The 18,599-nt window shown below is 39.5% G+C and overlaps 1 protein-coding gene across 1 annotated transcript in view; it reads left to right on the top strand.

Moving 5' to 3' along the window:
* The window catches only part of dock3 (dedicator of cytokinesis 3), a 327,231-nt gene extending 309,957 nt beyond the window's left edge, over positions 1–17,274 (top strand). The window contains exons 52-54 of the mRNA XM_055647822.1: positions 1,881–2,003; positions 3,983–4,065; positions 10,673–17,274. Of these exons, the coding sequence (XP_055503797.1) occupies positions 1,881–2,003; positions 3,983–4,065; positions 10,673–11,170 (704 nt within the window). The 3' untranslated portion in view covers positions 11,171–17,274. The remainder of the gene's footprint in view (positions 1–1,880; positions 2,004–3,982; positions 4,066–10,672) is intronic.
* The last annotated feature ends 1,325 nt before the right edge of the window (positions 17,275–18,599 follow it).

Below are 18,599 nucleotides of genomic sequence, written 5' to 3'. Positions count from 1 at the left end.
TTAACGATGGAATTTGTGGATAATGATCTGTCGATAGTGAAAGTTGGTGTGATTGGAGGTGTGGGCCAGGGAAGCTCTATCCATGTTCTGCCTGGAGGAAGGGGGTGAGAGCAGGGGCACAGGAAATAGATGAAATGCAGTCAAGGACCACGTATGTTAACAAAGGTAGAGGGAAAGCACAGTTCAGGAAGGCATTTCAGAGGCAGCTGTAATGAAAGTCTCATTAATGTTATGTTTTTATTTTAGATTATCTGCATCTGCAGTTTTTTTTCAGAATTTTGCCTTCCCCCACATTAAATTCCATCAGATTCTTTTGACCACTCAACAATGTTACCTCTCTTTAAATTCTTTGAGTCTGTCTCACAACATACATTTGCCACCCAGAGAATAAACAAGGACATATGTAATAACGGAGTAGGTAATTTAGATCCTCATACTTGCTCTTCCATTCAATAAGATCAAGACTGATCATTTACCTTAGGCCCACTTTCTGCACTAAACCCATATCCTTTGATAATAAAACATAAGATCTATCATTTGCTTTCATGAATTTACTCAGCATTAGAGTTTTGTCAGCCATGTTGAATGGAGATATTCAGAGGGTCACTGTCCTTGAGCTGAAGACATTTCCTCTCATCTCTGTCCTGAATGATCAACCCCATATTTTGAAACTGTGACCTAGGTTTTAGACATCCCACCCAAGAAAAAAATAATATCTGCATCTCCTATGTCAAACTATATGATAATTTGTGGAATACTTTACTAAAGAAATTAAAGTGGTCAATAAATAGATTCAGAAAATGCATCGCTGGAGGGAGGAGATTGAGCAATGAGATGATTGAAACTTCTGGGGTGTGATGATCTGATGAGGCATAAAGGCCCTTTCCTCTTCTAAAATCTTGTGTAATTCAGGAACTGATTCTGAATATAAACTATTGAGACTGCTTAAAAAAACCAATATGCCCCTGCTCCTCTCTTGCCAAATTGAACTAACTTTCTTGTACGATTCAACACATACCAATTTTCAATGAAAATACTTACTGTTCCAAATGCCAAGAAATATTGGCCCAGTCTCCGTAACCTCTCCTTACATGACAAACTCACCACACTAAATCAAAGCTAGTAAACTTTCAATGCACTTCCTGCAGGAAGCTATATCCTTTGATGAGGAGAACAGACCAAACACAATGAGTAGAAAAGAACTGCAGATGCTGGTTTAAACTGAAGATAGACACAAAAGCTGGAGTAACTCAGCAGGACAGGCAGCATCTCTGGAGATAAGGGATGGGTGAAGTTTTGGGTCGAGACTCTTCTTCAGACTCAGTCTTTTTGTGTCTATCTCCAGACTATACATATATGTATGAGTACAGTCGCACCAGGGCCCTTTATATTTGGAAAAAGGCTTTGCTAGTCCTGTACGCAAATCCTTTTGCAATAAAGGTCAATACATAATTTACCATACTAATTGTCTGCTGTGCCCATATGTCAGCTTTCAGTGATTCATGTACTGAGGACATCCACGTCTCTCTGAACACCAACATATTTCAATTTCCCACCATTCAAAACATGCACTATGTTTCTAATTTTTCTACCAAAAATTGTAGGCTCATATTTTTATGTATTATATTCCATCTACCATTTCCTTGCCCATTCGTTTATCCTGTCTTTGGCTTCCTGAAGTCTCTCTGCATCTTCTCATGTTTTACATTTTATGTTACAAGCAAACTTGGATACATTGGACTTAACCCACTCAACGTGATCATAATCTCGATTGTGAACACGTGCTTCCCAATTTTATTTACACCGCAATGTCTTATATATGTCTGTCCTGAACTTTATTTGCTATTGTTTTTCATTTCCATGTGTTCACTGTGTTTCAGCGGTGCCTGCAGCTCCCAGTTGCTGGAGTCTAGATAGTGGAACTAGAGATACGGTACCATTCCTGTCAGCCTATGTGGGCACCATTGCTGCACCTCCAGTGCCACCTCGTACATTGCCACCTGGTAAGTAGAGAAAAGTGGCCCCTTTATAGAAACATACTGGGGAGAGTTAGGTTTTACAAGAGAGAAGTAAAGAACCATCATTTTTTTAATAGTCTCTTTAGTTTATGTTTAGAACCCAAATGTAAATCACAGAAGTTTTTGAAGAAGAAAAGGCCTTTATGCCCAGAACATCTCAATCCAGTGGCTTTCAATCATTTCATCCCTCAATCTGTTCTCAGAATTGCAGTTTCTGAACACTTTATTGCATACTTTGGTTTTGTTGATCACTCATTCCACAACAAATCACTGACTTTCAACATTTATACAAACTGTAATATCTTTACTGTATTAAATGAAGTTTAATATTATATGAAGCATTTGTGGACTATATGAGATTTCTTCAGTGATGTGAGGAAATGGAAGAGGTTGTATCTTCCTAAACATGCAAAAAGCTGGACTTCTTGAAGAAGCTTGAAAATTAAGCTGCATGATATACAATAGCAATGAGAATAAAAAAAGTCAGAAAGAAGAACCTGTGAAGAAATCTTAGTTACTTTATAGCAAGGCTCTGTTACTCCAGCACTTTATATATCAGAGTATCTCAGATAAACTATTTCTGGGAAAAATGTTAGAATATATCATAAATGGGAGATCTTTATTTGAACTCAATGAAAATACTGAGAAAGTAGGACATTTCAGGTAGTATATTAGAAGCTTTTAAAAACAGAAACAGAAAATTAAAAGAACGATAATGGTAATTGCGATAGCAACAAATTAGAGGACTGCCATTGATCGACAGCTTGTTGTTCTTTCACGTACAGGAGCAAATGTATTCATTGTTATTTAATGGTGATGATGGTTATAATAAGATAATTGAAATGATTTTGGGATTGTTGCATTCATGTATTTTGAACTAACAATAGAGAATGCTAAAAACATTTGTTGGAGAAAGAAAAACAAAGTCACTGTTTCAGATGCAGAAACAAGGAACTCCAGATGCTGGTTTACATAAAAAAAAGACACAAAGTGCGGAATAACTCAGTGGGCCAGGCAACATCCCTGGAGAACATGAATAGGTGATGTTTCAGATCGAGACCCATCTTCAGAGTGATTGTGGGAGGGCCAAGACAAATAGTGGCAAGTAATAGGTGAAAACAGGTGGAGGGGTGATGTTGATAAGCTGATGGTTGGACAAAGGCCAGAGAAGAAAAAAAGGTATGAAACAAAAGGATCGAGGAGTTGCGAATTGTGAAGCTGGAGAAAGCAATGTAGGCGGAGGGGGAGGGGAGGAATAGATGCAAGTGTAGGGAAAGAAATGGGGGTGTGGGAGAGAGAGAGGAGTGGATGGTTTGTTAGAGGTTACCTAAAACTAGAGAATTCAATGTTCATACCGTTGGGTTGTAAACTTGCCAAGAGGAATATGAATATGTTCCTCCAGTTTGCCTGTGACCTTACTCTGGCCTTCAGTAAATTGGCAAGACTAAGCATAGACTCGGCAGCCGTTTCGCCAAACATTTGCTCTCGATCCACCAAGGCCAAGTTGCTAACTATTTTAACTCCCCTTCCCATTCCTATAATGATCTTTCTATCCTGAGCTTTTTCCATTGCCAGAGTGAGGCCACATGCAAACTGGAGGAACAGCACCTCACATTTTGTTTGGTAGCTTACAACCCAAATAGTATAAGCATGAAGATAAAGATTTGGATATTTGTGACATAATAACCTGATCAGGAACAGTGACAAAAATCAATTTTTATTCCAATTAAAAAATAACATTTTTATAATATAAGTTGGTGTGGGAAAAGAATGTAGGAATTAATGGGTTAACTGTTTGAAGGACCCAATGCAGATTTCATGGATTAGACATTCATCTGTGCTGTAAAGTGTCATAGATGTTTAATAATGATAATATTAGTAAAGGCAGCAGTGAAGGTGGTGTGTTGATAGTGATAATTGTGATTATTTTGTAATGTCTGTAAATAATCCTATTTATTTCCCAGGTCATTTCTCAATGAATTTTGATGCCTTCCATCATCAGACCAGTGACATGCCACCTGCCTTACCCGCACGAACCCTACGTAAGGTAATTGTCCCAGTTCATCATAGCGGGGGGAGGGGTTGACAAATTTGGAGTATAAAGATGGAGTTAATGGGGAAGTGAATACAGGAAAAGTTACAAAAGACTCCCAAATTAATAGGAAGAAAGGTTCGAGAAGGGATAAGAGAGTAAGGTCATGTAGCAATGTTACAAAAATTTTGAGATTTAAAAAATCAAGTCTGTAATTTATCCCATCAGATAAAGCATAAAAGGAAGTTTAATTTGACACCTAATTCACTTTCATAGCTCAAGTATTTAAAAAGTTATGGCCATTTTCATACTCGGAAATTAGCATCTTGTTCCCTAATGATTTTCTATGGACAAGACAAAAAAGCTGTGATCGTGTGCTGTCAAAAGGCCATAACCTTCTTAAAAATTAAGAGAACTGAATGAAATTTTCAGTTATCGTAGATTGAACCATTCTGAAACAAATACAAAATAATCTTACTTGGATGACCTGAAATTAAAATATATAATTAGTTAGTTATTAGCAAGTGTAGCTAATTTCAAACTTCAATTACTAGATCTAAACATCTATCCATTTCTTAATAAATGATTAACATTTTTAAATAGCCCAGGTGTCCAAATAATCTTCATAAATAATTCTCAATAAAACATGATTTTGAAATCTCATTTACATTAATTTATAGGCCAAATGGAAGGAATTTAGTGTTCAATTGCTGTAAATTAAAGTCCATTTTAAATCAGCTTTCTAGTGGGTTCCTGTGAATGCGCTGGTTTAGAACGTTCACATTGTGCTAGATTTGTGCCCTCAAATGCCCAGAAAAATACTGCGGGATATAAAGAGCCCAAAATTAGCTACTCGCAATAGTAACTTTGTATAAATGGTTCTAAAGAAGCCCTTTTTAATGTAAAAATAAGGTACATACCTTTAATTGTTTGCTTTATAAAACCCTGGGGCTGCGAGAGGTCGCGGGTTTAGAGATTGATTTTTAAACTACTATAACTATTATACAAGGCCATAAAAACTAATGATACCTTTTGCGACGGGGTCTTTCAGCGATTTTTTGTTAATGATTTACTAGGCTGAACATTTTCGATTGCAACAGCCTAGTAAAAATCGCGTTTTAAACCCGCCCCCTCTAAACAGCGCCAAAATCGCGCACACAGGCTGGGGCAGATTCTCAATGACGATTCAGGTAGGTTTTGCAACATACCTAGGTCATGGGCAATAGTGAGAGGGTAGGTGAATACCGAAGTTAAAGTGTTGTATATGAATGCGCAAAGTATAAAAAATAAAGTGGATGAGCTTGAGGCTCAGTTAAAGATTGGCAAGTATGATGTTGTGGGAATTACAGAGACATGGCTGCAAGAGGACCAGGGCTGGGAACTGAATATTCAAGGGTATACATCCTATCGAAAAGACAGACACGTGGGCAGAGGGGGTGGGGTAGCTCTGTTGGTGAGGAATGAAATTTTGTCCCTTGCAAGGGGTGACATAGAATCAGGAGATGTAGAGTCAGTATGGATAGAACTGAGGAATTGTAAGGGTAAAAAGACCATAATGGGAGTTATCTACAGGCTCCCAAACAGTAGCCTGGATATAGGATGCAAGTTGAATCAAAAGTTAAAATTGGCATGTAGCAAAGGTAATGCTCCGGTGGTTATAGGAGATTTCAACATGCAGGGAGACTGGGAAAATCAGGTTGGTACTGGACACCAAGAAAGAGAGTTTGTGGAGCAGCTAAGAGCAGCTTGTACTGGAGCCTACCAGGGAGAAGGCTATTCTGGATTTAGTGTTGTGTAATGAACTGGATTTGATAAGGGAACTGAAGGTAAATGAGCCATTAGGATGTAGTGACCATAATATAATAAGTTTTAATCTACAATATGAGAGGAGAAGGGAAAATCAGAAGTGTCAGTATCATAGTTGAGGGGACTATGGAGGCATGAGGGAGGAGCTGACCAAAGTTGACTGCAAAGATACCCTAGCAGGGGTGACAGTGGAACAACAATGGCAGGTGTTTCTGGGAACAATACAGATTGTTCTGTTGGTGAGGAATGAAATGTTGTCCCTTGCAAGGGGTGACATAGAATCAGGAGCAATGCATTTCGTTGTCTCTGTACTGTACACTGACAATGACAATTAAAATTGAATCTGAATCTGAATCTGAGAAGGTGCGGGATCAGTTCATTCCAAAGAGGAAGAAAGATTCCAAGGGGAGTGAGGGGCGACCATGGCTGACAAGGGAAGTCAAGGACAGTATAAAAATATAAGAGAAGAAGTATAACATAGCAAAGATGAGCAGGAAGCCAGAGGATTGGGAAACATTTAACGAGCAACAGAAGATAACTAAAAAGGCATTATGGGGAGAAAAGATGAGGTACAAAGGTAAGCTAGCCAAGAATATAAAGGAGGATAGTAAAAGCTTCTTTAGGTATGTGAAGTGGAAAAAATTAGTTGGGACCAAAGCTGGACCCTTGAAGACAGAAACAAGTGAATTTATTATGGGGAACAAGGAAATGGCAAACGAGTTGAACAGGTACTTTGGATCTGTCTTCACTAAGGAAGACACAAACAATCTCCCAGATGTTCTAGTGGCCAGAGGACCTAGGGTGACGGAGGAATTGAAGGAAATTCACATTAGACAGGAAATGGTGTTGGGCAGACTGATGTGACTAAAGGCTGATAAATCCCCAGGGCTGGATGGTCTGCATCCCAGGGTACTTAAGGAAGTGGCTCTAGAAATTGTGGATGCATTGGTGATCATTTTCCAATGTTCTATAGCCCAGTCTTTCCTATCTTTCCTCGTATGAAATCCCGCCATCCCGGGGATTAACCTCGTGAACCTGTGCATGACTCATGCTTGACTAATCTTTTGGAATTCTTTGAGGAAGTAACTAAGAAAAATGGACAAGGGAGAGCCAGTGGATGTAGTGTACCTGGGCTTTCAGAAAGCCTTTGTTAAGATCCCACAGAGGAGATTAGTGGGCAAAATTAGAGCACATGGTATTGGAGGTGGGGTACTGACATGAATAGAAAATTGGTTGGCAGACAGGAAACAAAGAATACGGATTAGCGGGTCCCTTTCAGAATGGCAGGCAGTGACTAGTGGGGTACCGCAAAGCTCGGTGCTGGGACCGCAGCTATTTATAATATACATTAATGATTTAGATGAAGGGATTAAAAGTAACACTAGCAAATTTGCAGATGATACAAAGCTGGGTGGCAGTGTGAACTGTGAGGAGGATGCTATGAGGATGCAGGGTGACTTGGACAGGTTGGGTGAGTTGGCAGATGTATGGCAGATGCAGTTTAATGTGGATAAATGAGGTAATCCACTTTGGTGGCAAGAACAGGAAGGCAAATTATTATCAGAATGGTCTCAAGTTAGGAAAAGGGTAAGTACAACGAGATCTGGGAGCAAAGAGGTCCTTCTGCAGTTGTACACGGCCCTGGTGAGACCAAACCTGGAGTATTGTGTGCAGTTTTGGTCTCCAAATTTGAGGAAGGACATTTTTGCTCTTGAGGGAGTGCAGAGGAGATTTAAGAGGTTAATTCCCGGGATGGCTGGACTGGCATATGTTAAAAGAATGGAGCGACTGGACTTGAATATACTGGAATTTAGAAGGATGAGAGGGTATCTTATTGAAACATGTAAGATTGTGAAGAGATTTGGACACGCTAGAGGCAGGAAACATGTTCCCAATGTTGGGGGAGTGCAGTTTAAGAATAAAGGGTAGGCCTACGGAGATGAGGAAAATCTTTTTCACCCAGAGAGTTGTGAATCTGTGGAATTCTCTGTATCAGAAGGCAGTGAAGGCCGATTCTCTGGATGCTTTCAAGAGATTAGATAGAGCTCTTAAAGATAGCGGCATCAAGGGATATGGGGAGAAGGCAGGAACAGGGTACTGATTGTGGATGTTCAGCCATGCTCGCAGTGAATGGCGGTGCTGGCTCGAAGGGCCAAGTGGCCTACCCCTGCACCTGGTGCCTATTGTCTATCATAGAGGGACTATCGTAGCGATGTCATAGTGCTGAGGGCTTGGATGGAGTGGAATTTGTCAAATATATTCAGGAAAGTTTCCTCAGGCAATACGTAGATTATCCCACAAGGATGGGGGAGAGCTTGGTCTACTCTTAGGAAATTGGAAAGGCCAGGTGACTGGTGTCAGTGGGCGAGCCATTTGGGACAGCGACCACAGTTCTAATAGCTTTAAAATAGTTATGGATAAAGAACTGGGTGGACCCATAAATTAAAAATCTGAATTGGGGCATGGCCAATTTCAATGGCATCAGACAGAAATGTGCTAAAATTAATTGAAATAGGTTGTTGTCGGCAAAGGAACATCCACAAAGAGGGATGTTTTTAAAAGTGTGATGACAAAAATTCAGGGCATGCATTTTCCTGTTAAGTGTGAACGACAAGGTGGGTGGGATTAGGGAACGCTGGACCGGGCAAAAGGGGGGCAGGTGATGGTACTGGGAGATAATATTATGATAAATCTAAAGGAATTTTATGTACTTATAGTGGCAGTTTTTACAACGTCTCAAGGATTTAGTCCTCAATAGTCACTTTAATTGTTGACCGTAGATCAGAAGGTAACTCAGCGGGTGCAGCAGCATCTATGGAGTGAAGGAGATAGGCAACGTTTCGGGCCAAAACTCTTCTTCAGACTGATAGGAGGAATTGGCTTTGTGGAAGGAAGCAGAGGGAAAGTTGTTTGGGGAAGATTGTTTTTCAGAGTGGATGCCTGTGACAAAGTTGTGCCTCAGGGGATTAGTGCTGGGCCCAATGCTACTTGTAGTTTATATTAACGATTAGATTAGAATGTACAAGGCATGATTACTAAGTTTGCAGATAACACTAACGTGGTTGGTATCATAGATTGTGAAGATGGTTAGCAAGAATTACAGCAGGATCTTCATCAGCTGTGCAAGTGGGCTGAGGAATGGTTAATGGAGTATCATGCAAATAAGTGTGAGTTGTTGCATTTTGGGAAGACAAACCAGAGAAGGATCTTCACAGTGAATGGCAGGACCCTGGGTGGTGATGTAGAGCAGAGGGATCCTGAAATGCAGGTACCTAATGCCTTGAAAGTGGAATCACATGTGGAGAGGGTGGTCAAGAAGGCTTCAGCATATTGGCCTTCTTCGGTCAGGGTATTCAGTATAGAACTTGGAATGTTATGTAGCAGTTGTACAAGATGTTAGTGAGGTTACATTTGGAGTATTGTGTTCAGTTTTGGTCACCTAGCCTCTGGAAGGTGTCGTGAAGCTGGAAAGAGTACAGAGAGGATTTACGAAGATGTTACAGGACTTGAGGGTCTGAGCGATAGGTAGAGTTTGTGAAGGCTTACATTATTTCTTGGTGCACAGGAAGCTGAGGATCTTTTAGATCTATACGATCCTAAGGGAAACAGATAACAGGACCAGGGGAACATGGTGAATGCACAAAGCCTTTTACCCAGAGTAGGGGAATCAAGAACTTGAGGACATAGGTTTAAGGAGAGGGGTAAGATGCAATAGCAACCCAAGGGACAACTTTTTCACAAAGAGGGTGGTGGGTATATGGAATGAGTTGGCAGAGGAAGTTGTTGAGGCAGGTATTATAACAACATTTAAAGGACTTTGATGGAATGGAAAGGTTTAGAGGGATATGGGCCAAATGCACGCAGGTGGGACTAGTGTAAATGGCACATATTGGTCAGCATGGGCCTGTTTCCGTGCTGTATGACTCTATGACCCTAGATGTACAGCACAGAAAGGAGCACATTAATGGCCCCAACCGCCCACCATGATGACACGGTAACTTCCAAAATAAATAAATTGCTTAAGAATTAATTCATCCTTCTGCCAAAATATTTTTGAACCTCATTTGTAGTATTAGAATGTAAATTGGTTTAAATGGACAGAGAAACATACTGTATGTGTGCCTGGGTAATAGGGTACAACTTTATTTTCTTGATTGCAAAAAGGTCTTGCACCTGTGCAGCACCCTTCACAAGTTTAGGATATTCTGAGTTGAATCTTTCTGAAGGATTTTGCTGTTGCAATATAAGGAGATATACCAGCCACATCACACCATGTGATAATAGCCAGATAATCTGATTTAGCAATGTTAGCTAAGAGATAAATATTGGACAGGACAACAGGAGCACATCTTTTTTTTCCCAATTGTACTGGGGTCTTTTATATTTGAGGACCCTGATGGGTCAGCAGTGGTTACAGAATGTTTTATGTTTCTCACCTGTCTACACAAACACATTTCACTTTCAATGCCTGGCCTGAGCCTGATATAATGATCTAGGTTGTACTGATTGTGCTCCTGCAACGTGCAATAAATCAAATAAAGGATCAGGAAATTATTCTCAATTGGTGTTCCTGTTACTCAATAACTCTTCTTGTAATGTAGAGAGCATCATATTTGGTTATAATACTGCCTATAGCTGAGTAATCTGCCATCCCACAATTAGTCTTACAATCACTTTGTCATTGACCCCAGACATGTGCAATTACTTGCTTGGAATACTTGAACAAAGCTATTGCAAGATTAAATATCTTTTGGACATGCAAAGAAAAGAAAAAAACTAATCTTTCCTTCTTTTCCCCCATATTCTCTTCTCTTAGTCTTCACTGCATCCTATACCTGCATCACCCACTAGTCCCCATTCAGGTCTTGATGGCAGCAACTCCACTTTGTCTGGCAGTGCAAGTAGTGGAGTGTCCTCTCTGAGTGAAAGCAACTTTGGCCAGTCGATGGAGCCACCACGTGCTGACACTATAGACTCTGTCCCTAGTCAGACCTGGAATCCAGATGAGGACGGAGAGTCCCCTTACATACCAGTGAGGTACAGCCTGTCAGAGCCAGACGTCATCGAATCAGTCAAAGCTCACCCGTGCCGCAGCCATTCTGCTCCCACTGGGGTCATTCCGAAGGAATCCTTGGAGACCTCGGTATTGCCCCCAAAACCATATCACTCCAGGCCTGCATACACAGACAATGAAGATGTACTTGAAGAAGAGAGCAGGCCAAAGAGTTTTACATTGAAACTGTCTCAGTCTGGCCTAAGTGGTAAAAATGACCAGGCCAAGGTACCGTGGGAACATGGCATCAATCAAGAATAAGTCACAATGCGTTCTGGAAATCAAGGTGTTGACTGGTTCATCCTACGGGTGGCAGCCACCTCTGTTTATTGTAAACAGACTATATCTCTTTGGAAAACATAATTGCTTTGATTCTGAGAAAGGAGGTCTATCTGTTTTTGGCCTGGTTTACAGTTAAGAAATATTGAAGTGTTGAGAAGAGCATTCAAATCTTCATACCCAATTGAGAATATTTTCTGTCACAATCATGCACTTCACTTCGATTATTGTAAAGATGAATTTACAAGGATTGTGAACTTCAATTGGTATTTGTCATTTTATTATGTGCCCACCGATTCCGCCATTTGATGCCCGTACATGTACATTCTAATTTGCTATCTCTTAGGCTACTGGTGAAGACATTTTATATCTCCCATCCATGTCATTTCACTTTTGCTCATAAGTGTGTAAAATGGTGTCATTGAGATCTCACACTTGCTTTAAGGCTATTCCTATAAAGCAGAAAAGAATTGTCATAATTGTCTAAAAGTAGTGGACCAGAGTAATATCAAAAAGTAACTGGAAGGTACAAACATATAAAGCAACACATGATAGGACCCTACTGAGTTCAGAAGTGATAAATTTACAATTAACATTAAATTTGCTTTAATGTAACAAATTTCATATTTGACCTTCATTAAAATTGCAGATCAATTAATTCATTAGAATTTTTTTTAATTACAATTCTTTATTGGCTTTTGTGCACTGGGTGAGGGTTCGCATTAATGTGAATGTATGTAAAAGCAGACAGTATTATGTACAGTTCCACCCACTAAGTTCCTTCTGAATGGCAAACCACAAAAATACTAACAAAATAAACCCTAGAAAAATCCAGATGCTGGAATCTAGAGTGAAATACAAAATACTGGATGAATTCAGTGGATCAAGCCTAATCTGTGGAGGGAATGGACAAACAGCGTTTCTAGTCAGGACCCCTCTTCGGACTAATGTAGTGGGGTTGGGAGATAAAGTTGGAAGATGGAGGTTTTGTTTTGCCGAGAAAATGCAGTAATAATTAAAGTATATTTATGTTTTTTAACTACTTTGCAATGAGTTTCTGTAAACTTCAACCACGCTCTGATTCAGCCAATCACTCTGTAGTCCTAATCCATTTTTTGGAAGAGTTCACATCAGAGATCCACCGCATTGTCTTTGAATTAATCTTTAAATTACCTATCCTAGAAAACAGTAAAAGTAGCAGTGTGGTGTCTCTTTCTCTGAATGCGCTACCTGGTATAGTATTAACATTTCACAGACCAATAGGTGCGATTCATGTGCTAAGAACCAAAAGCAGGCAAACCTGGATTTCTGATCCTCTTAGCAAAGAGTATAACACGGACAAGGGGTGGTGGGTGTATGGAACAAGCTGCCAGATGAGGCAGTTGAGGCTTGGACTATCCCAACGTTTAAGAAACAGGTACATGGATAGGACAGGTTTGGAGGGATATGGACCAAGAGCAGGCAGGTGGGACTAGTGCAGCTGGGGCATGTTGGCCGGTGTGGGCAAGTTGGACTGAAGGGCCTGTTTCCACACTATCACTCTATGACTCTATGACAAGAAAAAAACTGCTGAAGCATTATCAGTCAGTATAGCTATAAGTGCAGGGTTGAATCTGCAATCCCACATGTGCGAGAATTAGTCACAAACTTTGTCTGTATAGCTACGTGAAAAGAATGGCTTCCAGTGATTTGATGTAACAGGAGCTCCTTCAAAATAATATTCTGCGAACAGTAGCCCTGTATTGCCAGCACTTCAAAGGAGGCCACCATTAATAGAAAATTGCTTCAGCAGTGGTCCTTGGAATAATAAGAACCAGCAGTTCAGAGTGAGGAGAATGCGGTAACAACAAAATGACAAATACTTTCTGTTCCAGTTTTATGACAAGACTGTCTTTATACATTCTTCAGGTTCCATATATCTATATTTCATTATTATGTCCATTTAAAATAAAGTGTGCATCATTTCTATGCTAAAAAAGGCACAACGTGCTGGAGTAACTCAGTTGGTTATGCAGCACCTCTGGTGATGTTTAGAGTTGAGACCCTTCTTTAGTCTTTTTTGTAAACCAGCATTTGCAGGTCCATTTGCCTATCATTTTCTTTGCTGTTTATCACAATTTCGATTGGACGTTTTTACAAACTAGTTCCTATCTGTGAACAACCCTTGGCATTTGAGTTAAATTTGAATGCTAATAGAAAAAGAGTGCACCACAGATTGCAGAATTCCCGTGGGTGATATGGGTTATTAACAAAAGATTGTAGATAGTAGGAAAGGCAGATCATTCCACATGCTGTATTTGCTGTAGTGCAATAGTATTGAAAATCTGAAATCTAAATAAACAAAAAATACAAAAAAAAAGGTGATTTCAGAATGGAGAACATCAGCCTTCATTTTACTACTGATGAAATTGGTGCACAAAATTATTCATTGTTTTTATGCAGGCAATAAGGTTTACATTTTTCATATGATAGCACGACTACATAATTCTATCTCATTCTTCATCTTACTATTTTTACCCACAGGCAGCAATCTGTTCAAAATAATATTAATTATAAACTAACCTTACCAACAAGCTCCATCAAAATGTGTTTTAATAAAGTGAACTGATTTTTGTGATGCAGAAATAGTATTTATGCAACAGGTTTATTGTTTCTGATGCAGATTAATAGCTTTCATTATATATTGTATATGAGGATGTTTCTCAGCAGGTAAGTTCACCAAACGCGTTGAAATTAAATCATACTGAGCCATCGCATTCCCACTTTTGTTGGATTTTATTGATCACAGCTAGAGCAACATTAGCGGTACTACATTTGGTTTCTGGGATTATAGGGGTGAATTAGTCAGAATGCCTTCTCTGCAATCTAAACAGTGCCTAGGTCCACAATAGGAGCAAACCGATTTGTTGCATTCTGATCCTGCCAAAATTTCAGACTAATTCTTCCAATAGTCATGAAATTTTCCAATTTTGCTATTCACCTTGTTGATATCAATCAGAACTACCACGATTTATCTGATGTGAGAAATGGAAGAAGGTCACATACAATTGTAAATGTTTCTTTGATGTTAAGAATAAAGTGCTGTCTTTAGCCAGAGTAAAATTAGCATCAGCTTGCGGTGTCTACTGAGAGAGGTTTTAGACTGATGCTGGATGTTTGAAATTGGAATTGTATCACCAATTCTATCATAAAACTTCTAAAATTATTTTCCTATTCCAGTTTACCGGTTCTTGTCACAGTTGTACCCCACCATTGATGCTACTATGATGCCAGATTCATATTAGTTTATTGTGAAATACACCAAGGTGCATTGAAATTCCTTGTTCACATGGAGCTCAGAGTAAATAATATACTTACAGTACTAATAAATACAATAATAAGTATAACATTGAGTGCAAAACAGCAGAATGATGCAAGATTATTAAGCCACCAGCTATCTGAAGGCATTAGTGACACGCCATTCCATCCTCATCTCTGCATATCCATATTTCCCTATAGAGACCACTAAAAACCTGCCTGTTTCTCCCCACTCTTGATACCTTCATACCATCAGGAACCTTGTAGGTAGACAAACTGTGTCTACCTTCAATTTTCCATCATCTGCAGTTCCTTCTTAAACATCAGGAACCATGCAGTGTTTTTTGCCTAACGTAGGCAGATGATGAAAAGGTGTTAGTAAATGTAAATAGGTGTGAATTAATAGTTTGAAAAAACTATTTTCCCTTTTATTCAATATTTTGCTCATCGCATTGTATTACATGGGAAAATAAAATAACATCTGTTATCACTTTTAGTTTGTCCCATTTAGTGGCATTTTGTTGTTGTTATGGCTTCAGAATATTCTGGAACCAATCTATTGTCATTTCTAAACTTTTACTGTCATTCCTGTTTTCAGTTAATTTGTTTTTGAATTGGTCTTCATAATACCCACAGTGACATTCATACCTTGATGATGTTCTCATTGTCATTGGTACACCTGCAACAAAAACTCCACATGCTGATCATAGCCCATCTATATCTGGTTGTGTGGAAATTAGGATTTGTTTCCTAACACGATCAACCACATAAGGATGAAACGCGTTTTAAAATATTATAAAAACCCTTTGCTTACAAGCCCCAATGTAGCAAGTACAAAGATATGACACAGATACTTTACGGCAGTTAGAGATCTTGCAAGAGAGTTTTTAACTATTTATTTGTATAATAACAAGCACTTTCAGAGAAAGAGCATTCAAAGGTCAGGGGTTATACAGGGATTATACATTTTCCCTATTAACATAGCTTAAGCTACCACATTCTGCTGGGATGTGGGATGTAAAGTGTGCTCTTGAGAGTGAACTGTAAATAAATTAAAAGGTTCTTCCAGGTTACAATTCAGAAAGGCATGTTTCAGTATTAACAAAAAGTGCAGCAAAAATTAGACATGAAGTGAAGTGAATTTAAAGTGAATGTGATTCTAAGTGCATCCATATGTACCCTTTGGTCCAATTCACATTCTTTTGATGATGAAATGGGGGATGAACCCAATAAGGTCATAGACCTGAAAAATAGGTCCCAATGATGATGAATTGCAACTTGTGGCCCATACAGTACGTTCTTGCAATTAAAGAGTCTCCAAGCTACTGGTAAATGCTATCTTTCCCCCCAGAGTGAAAGGGCTGTTATTGAAATTTTCAATTATATTACAATATCTATCCATCATTGAAATGCCATTTGGAAAAGGGTGTGGTCCAAGTAAAATATGAAAGAGTAACTACAGTTGAGAAGAGCTTTTGCCCTCTTTAATCTCAATGCCCAGTGCTGCAGGGAAAAAGCATGCCTATTAGTCATATATATATTCAGAGCATCCATTTATTGGATGTTTTTATTTGGGATGTTGGTTAGACAGAAATCCTACTCTTTTACAAAAAATACAAATTTAATTTTTTTAAACTTATTTTTGCTCAAACGTGTTTCTAGTGCCCATTAAAGTCAAGAATTCAATTGAGATTTTGTGAAAAAGGAAATGAAATGTGAAAAGACTCTGTAAAATAATACATTTGATGTATAACAACTGTAACATGCCTCGTAAAAGGCAGTTATGTAATATTTACCCAGCTATTGCAGTGCTTTCTTCGCAGTACACAAGCTATGGAATGTGTCCTGTAACTAAAGCATGCCAAATGTATTTTTGTGAGCCTTGTAATTTACAGTCCTGTTTTCTGTACAGCAATGTTTCAAATGATGGAGTTTAAACTGCCTGTTGTCACCATGGGTTTCTTGGATTTAAAACCTATTAGAGTAATCGCACAGTGATGTAAAGCTGTTTTTCCCCTTGCCCCTTTCCAAATTATGTCTGCCTTTATTGAACCATGTCAGTGCCGAGTAACCCTATTTTTTGTGCAAATCTTCCCTTCTCAATTATGTATATTTACGAATTTTACAAAAAAAAAGGACAAAGAGAAAGACCTTTGATGAAGTGTGGGCCTATTTTGTGAAGGATTTATCTTTAACACTGAATTCTCATTCTGTTGCTTTTAATGGTCTTTTCTACGCATCATGACACTGGGTAGCTTAAGCTGGAAGATCAGTAACTAATCACAGCTACTATTTGTGCAATAGGCTTGGGAAAACAAGGCTGGAGCTGAAAGGTTCTGCTTGGGCACAGATGAGTCTCTGACAACCAACAAAGGGTGGCCAATGGGTGTAGCAGAATGACACATTCATCCTAATTGCAGCAAAATAATTGGGGGGGGGGGGTTAAGCGAGGATTCTTAAAGCCAAACTGCTTTTCTATGTTGGATGAATAGCAGATGATCATAAGGAATATTGACCTTTCATCAGACCCATGGTTAGGTTCAGTTCAGCTCCATTTTGATTGTGTACTAAATAGGACTGACTGCCCTTTACCATTTTTGTAAGGGGAGCAGCAAGGAAATATTGGTGAAAGTACATAGTGGGATTTTACTGTATATATTGTGTTAGCATGTCAGAATATGTGATGTGAATTTTAGATGTAAATACTGCAGTTAGTTTTCCTATTCACCAAATTGCTGTTATGTGTAATTCCTTAATGCCTAAAATTAAAGTCTTGATTTAACCAGTAAGTCTGTGTCTGTCTTGAGTGACAAATGTCTTCCCCATGTAATGAAGGAAAAAGCACAATTGACCAACAGCAGTGTCCCAAATTCAAACCAACTATGGCACAAACACAATGACATTAATAATAAAATGTCAAAAATTAGGTTTATTGTCATATGTACAGAGGTATAGTTAAAAGATTTATTTTGCATGCTATCCAATCAAATCAGAAAACACCATACATGCATGCAATCAAGCCAAAATCATGTACAATAGATAGAGCGAAGAGAAGGATACAGTATGCAGAATATAGTTCTCAACATTATAGCATAACAGTTCCAGCGAAAAGCTCCAATGTCCGCAACAAGGTAGGTTGCAGAATTGGGACTGTACCCCAACTTATGGAAGGACTGTTCAGAAGTGTGATAAGAGAGGAGAAACAGCTGTTCCTGAATCTTGGTGAGACAACACCTGGAGTATTGCGTGCAGTTTTGGTCTCCAAATCTGAGGAAGGACATTATTGCCATAGAGGGAGTGCAGAGAAGGTTCACCAGACTGATTCCTGGGATGTCAGGACTGTCTTATGAAGAAAGACTGGATAGACTTGGTTTATACTCTCTAGAATTTAGGAGATTGAGAGGGGATCTTATAGAAACTTACAAAATTCTTAAGGGGTTGGACAGGCTAGATGCAGGAAGATTGTTCCCGATGTTGGGGAAGTCCAGGACAAGGGGTCACAGCTTAAGGATAAGGGGGAAATCCTTTAAAACCGAAATGAGGAGAACTTTTTTCACACAGAGAGTGGTGAATCTCTGGAACTCTCTGCCACAGAGGGTAGTTGAGGCCAGTTCATTGGCTATATTTAAGAGGGAGTTAGATGTGGCCAAGGGGATCAGAGGGTATGGAGAGAAGGCAGGTACGGGATACTGAGTTGGATGATCAGCCATGATCATATTGAATGGAGGTGCAGGCTCGAAGGGCCGAATGGCCTACTCCTGCACCTAATTTCTATGTTTCTATGGTGTGCATGCTTTCAAGCTTCTGGCCCGACCGGAGCAGGGAGAAGGAACGACTGGAATGGGAAAGGTCGTTATGCTGGCTGCTTTCCAAAGGCAACATGAAGTGTTGACATAGACAAGAAGCATAGAGTCAATGGTGGGGAGTCTGGTCTGCATGATGGACTGGGCTACATCCGTAACTCTGCAAAGCGGACTTAGATGCATTGTCTGCCGAGTTGGTGTACGGCTCGGCTTTGCCGGTGCCTGGGGATTTCCTCCCTATGGTTCGAGGGCAACTGGAATCTGCCCCAGCGGTGTTGGCAAGTCGCCGGGAACGAGTGGGCGGCCTGGCT

Source organism: Leucoraja erinacea, chromosome 16, assembly GCF_028641065.1.
Source record: "Leucoraja erinacea ecotype New England chromosome 16, Leri_hhj_1, whole genome shotgun sequence".
NCBI lineage: Eukaryota > Metazoa > Chordata > Chondrichthyes > Rajiformes > Rajidae > Leucoraja > Leucoraja erinaceus.
This window is presented reverse-complemented; position numbering and strand designations above follow the sequence as displayed.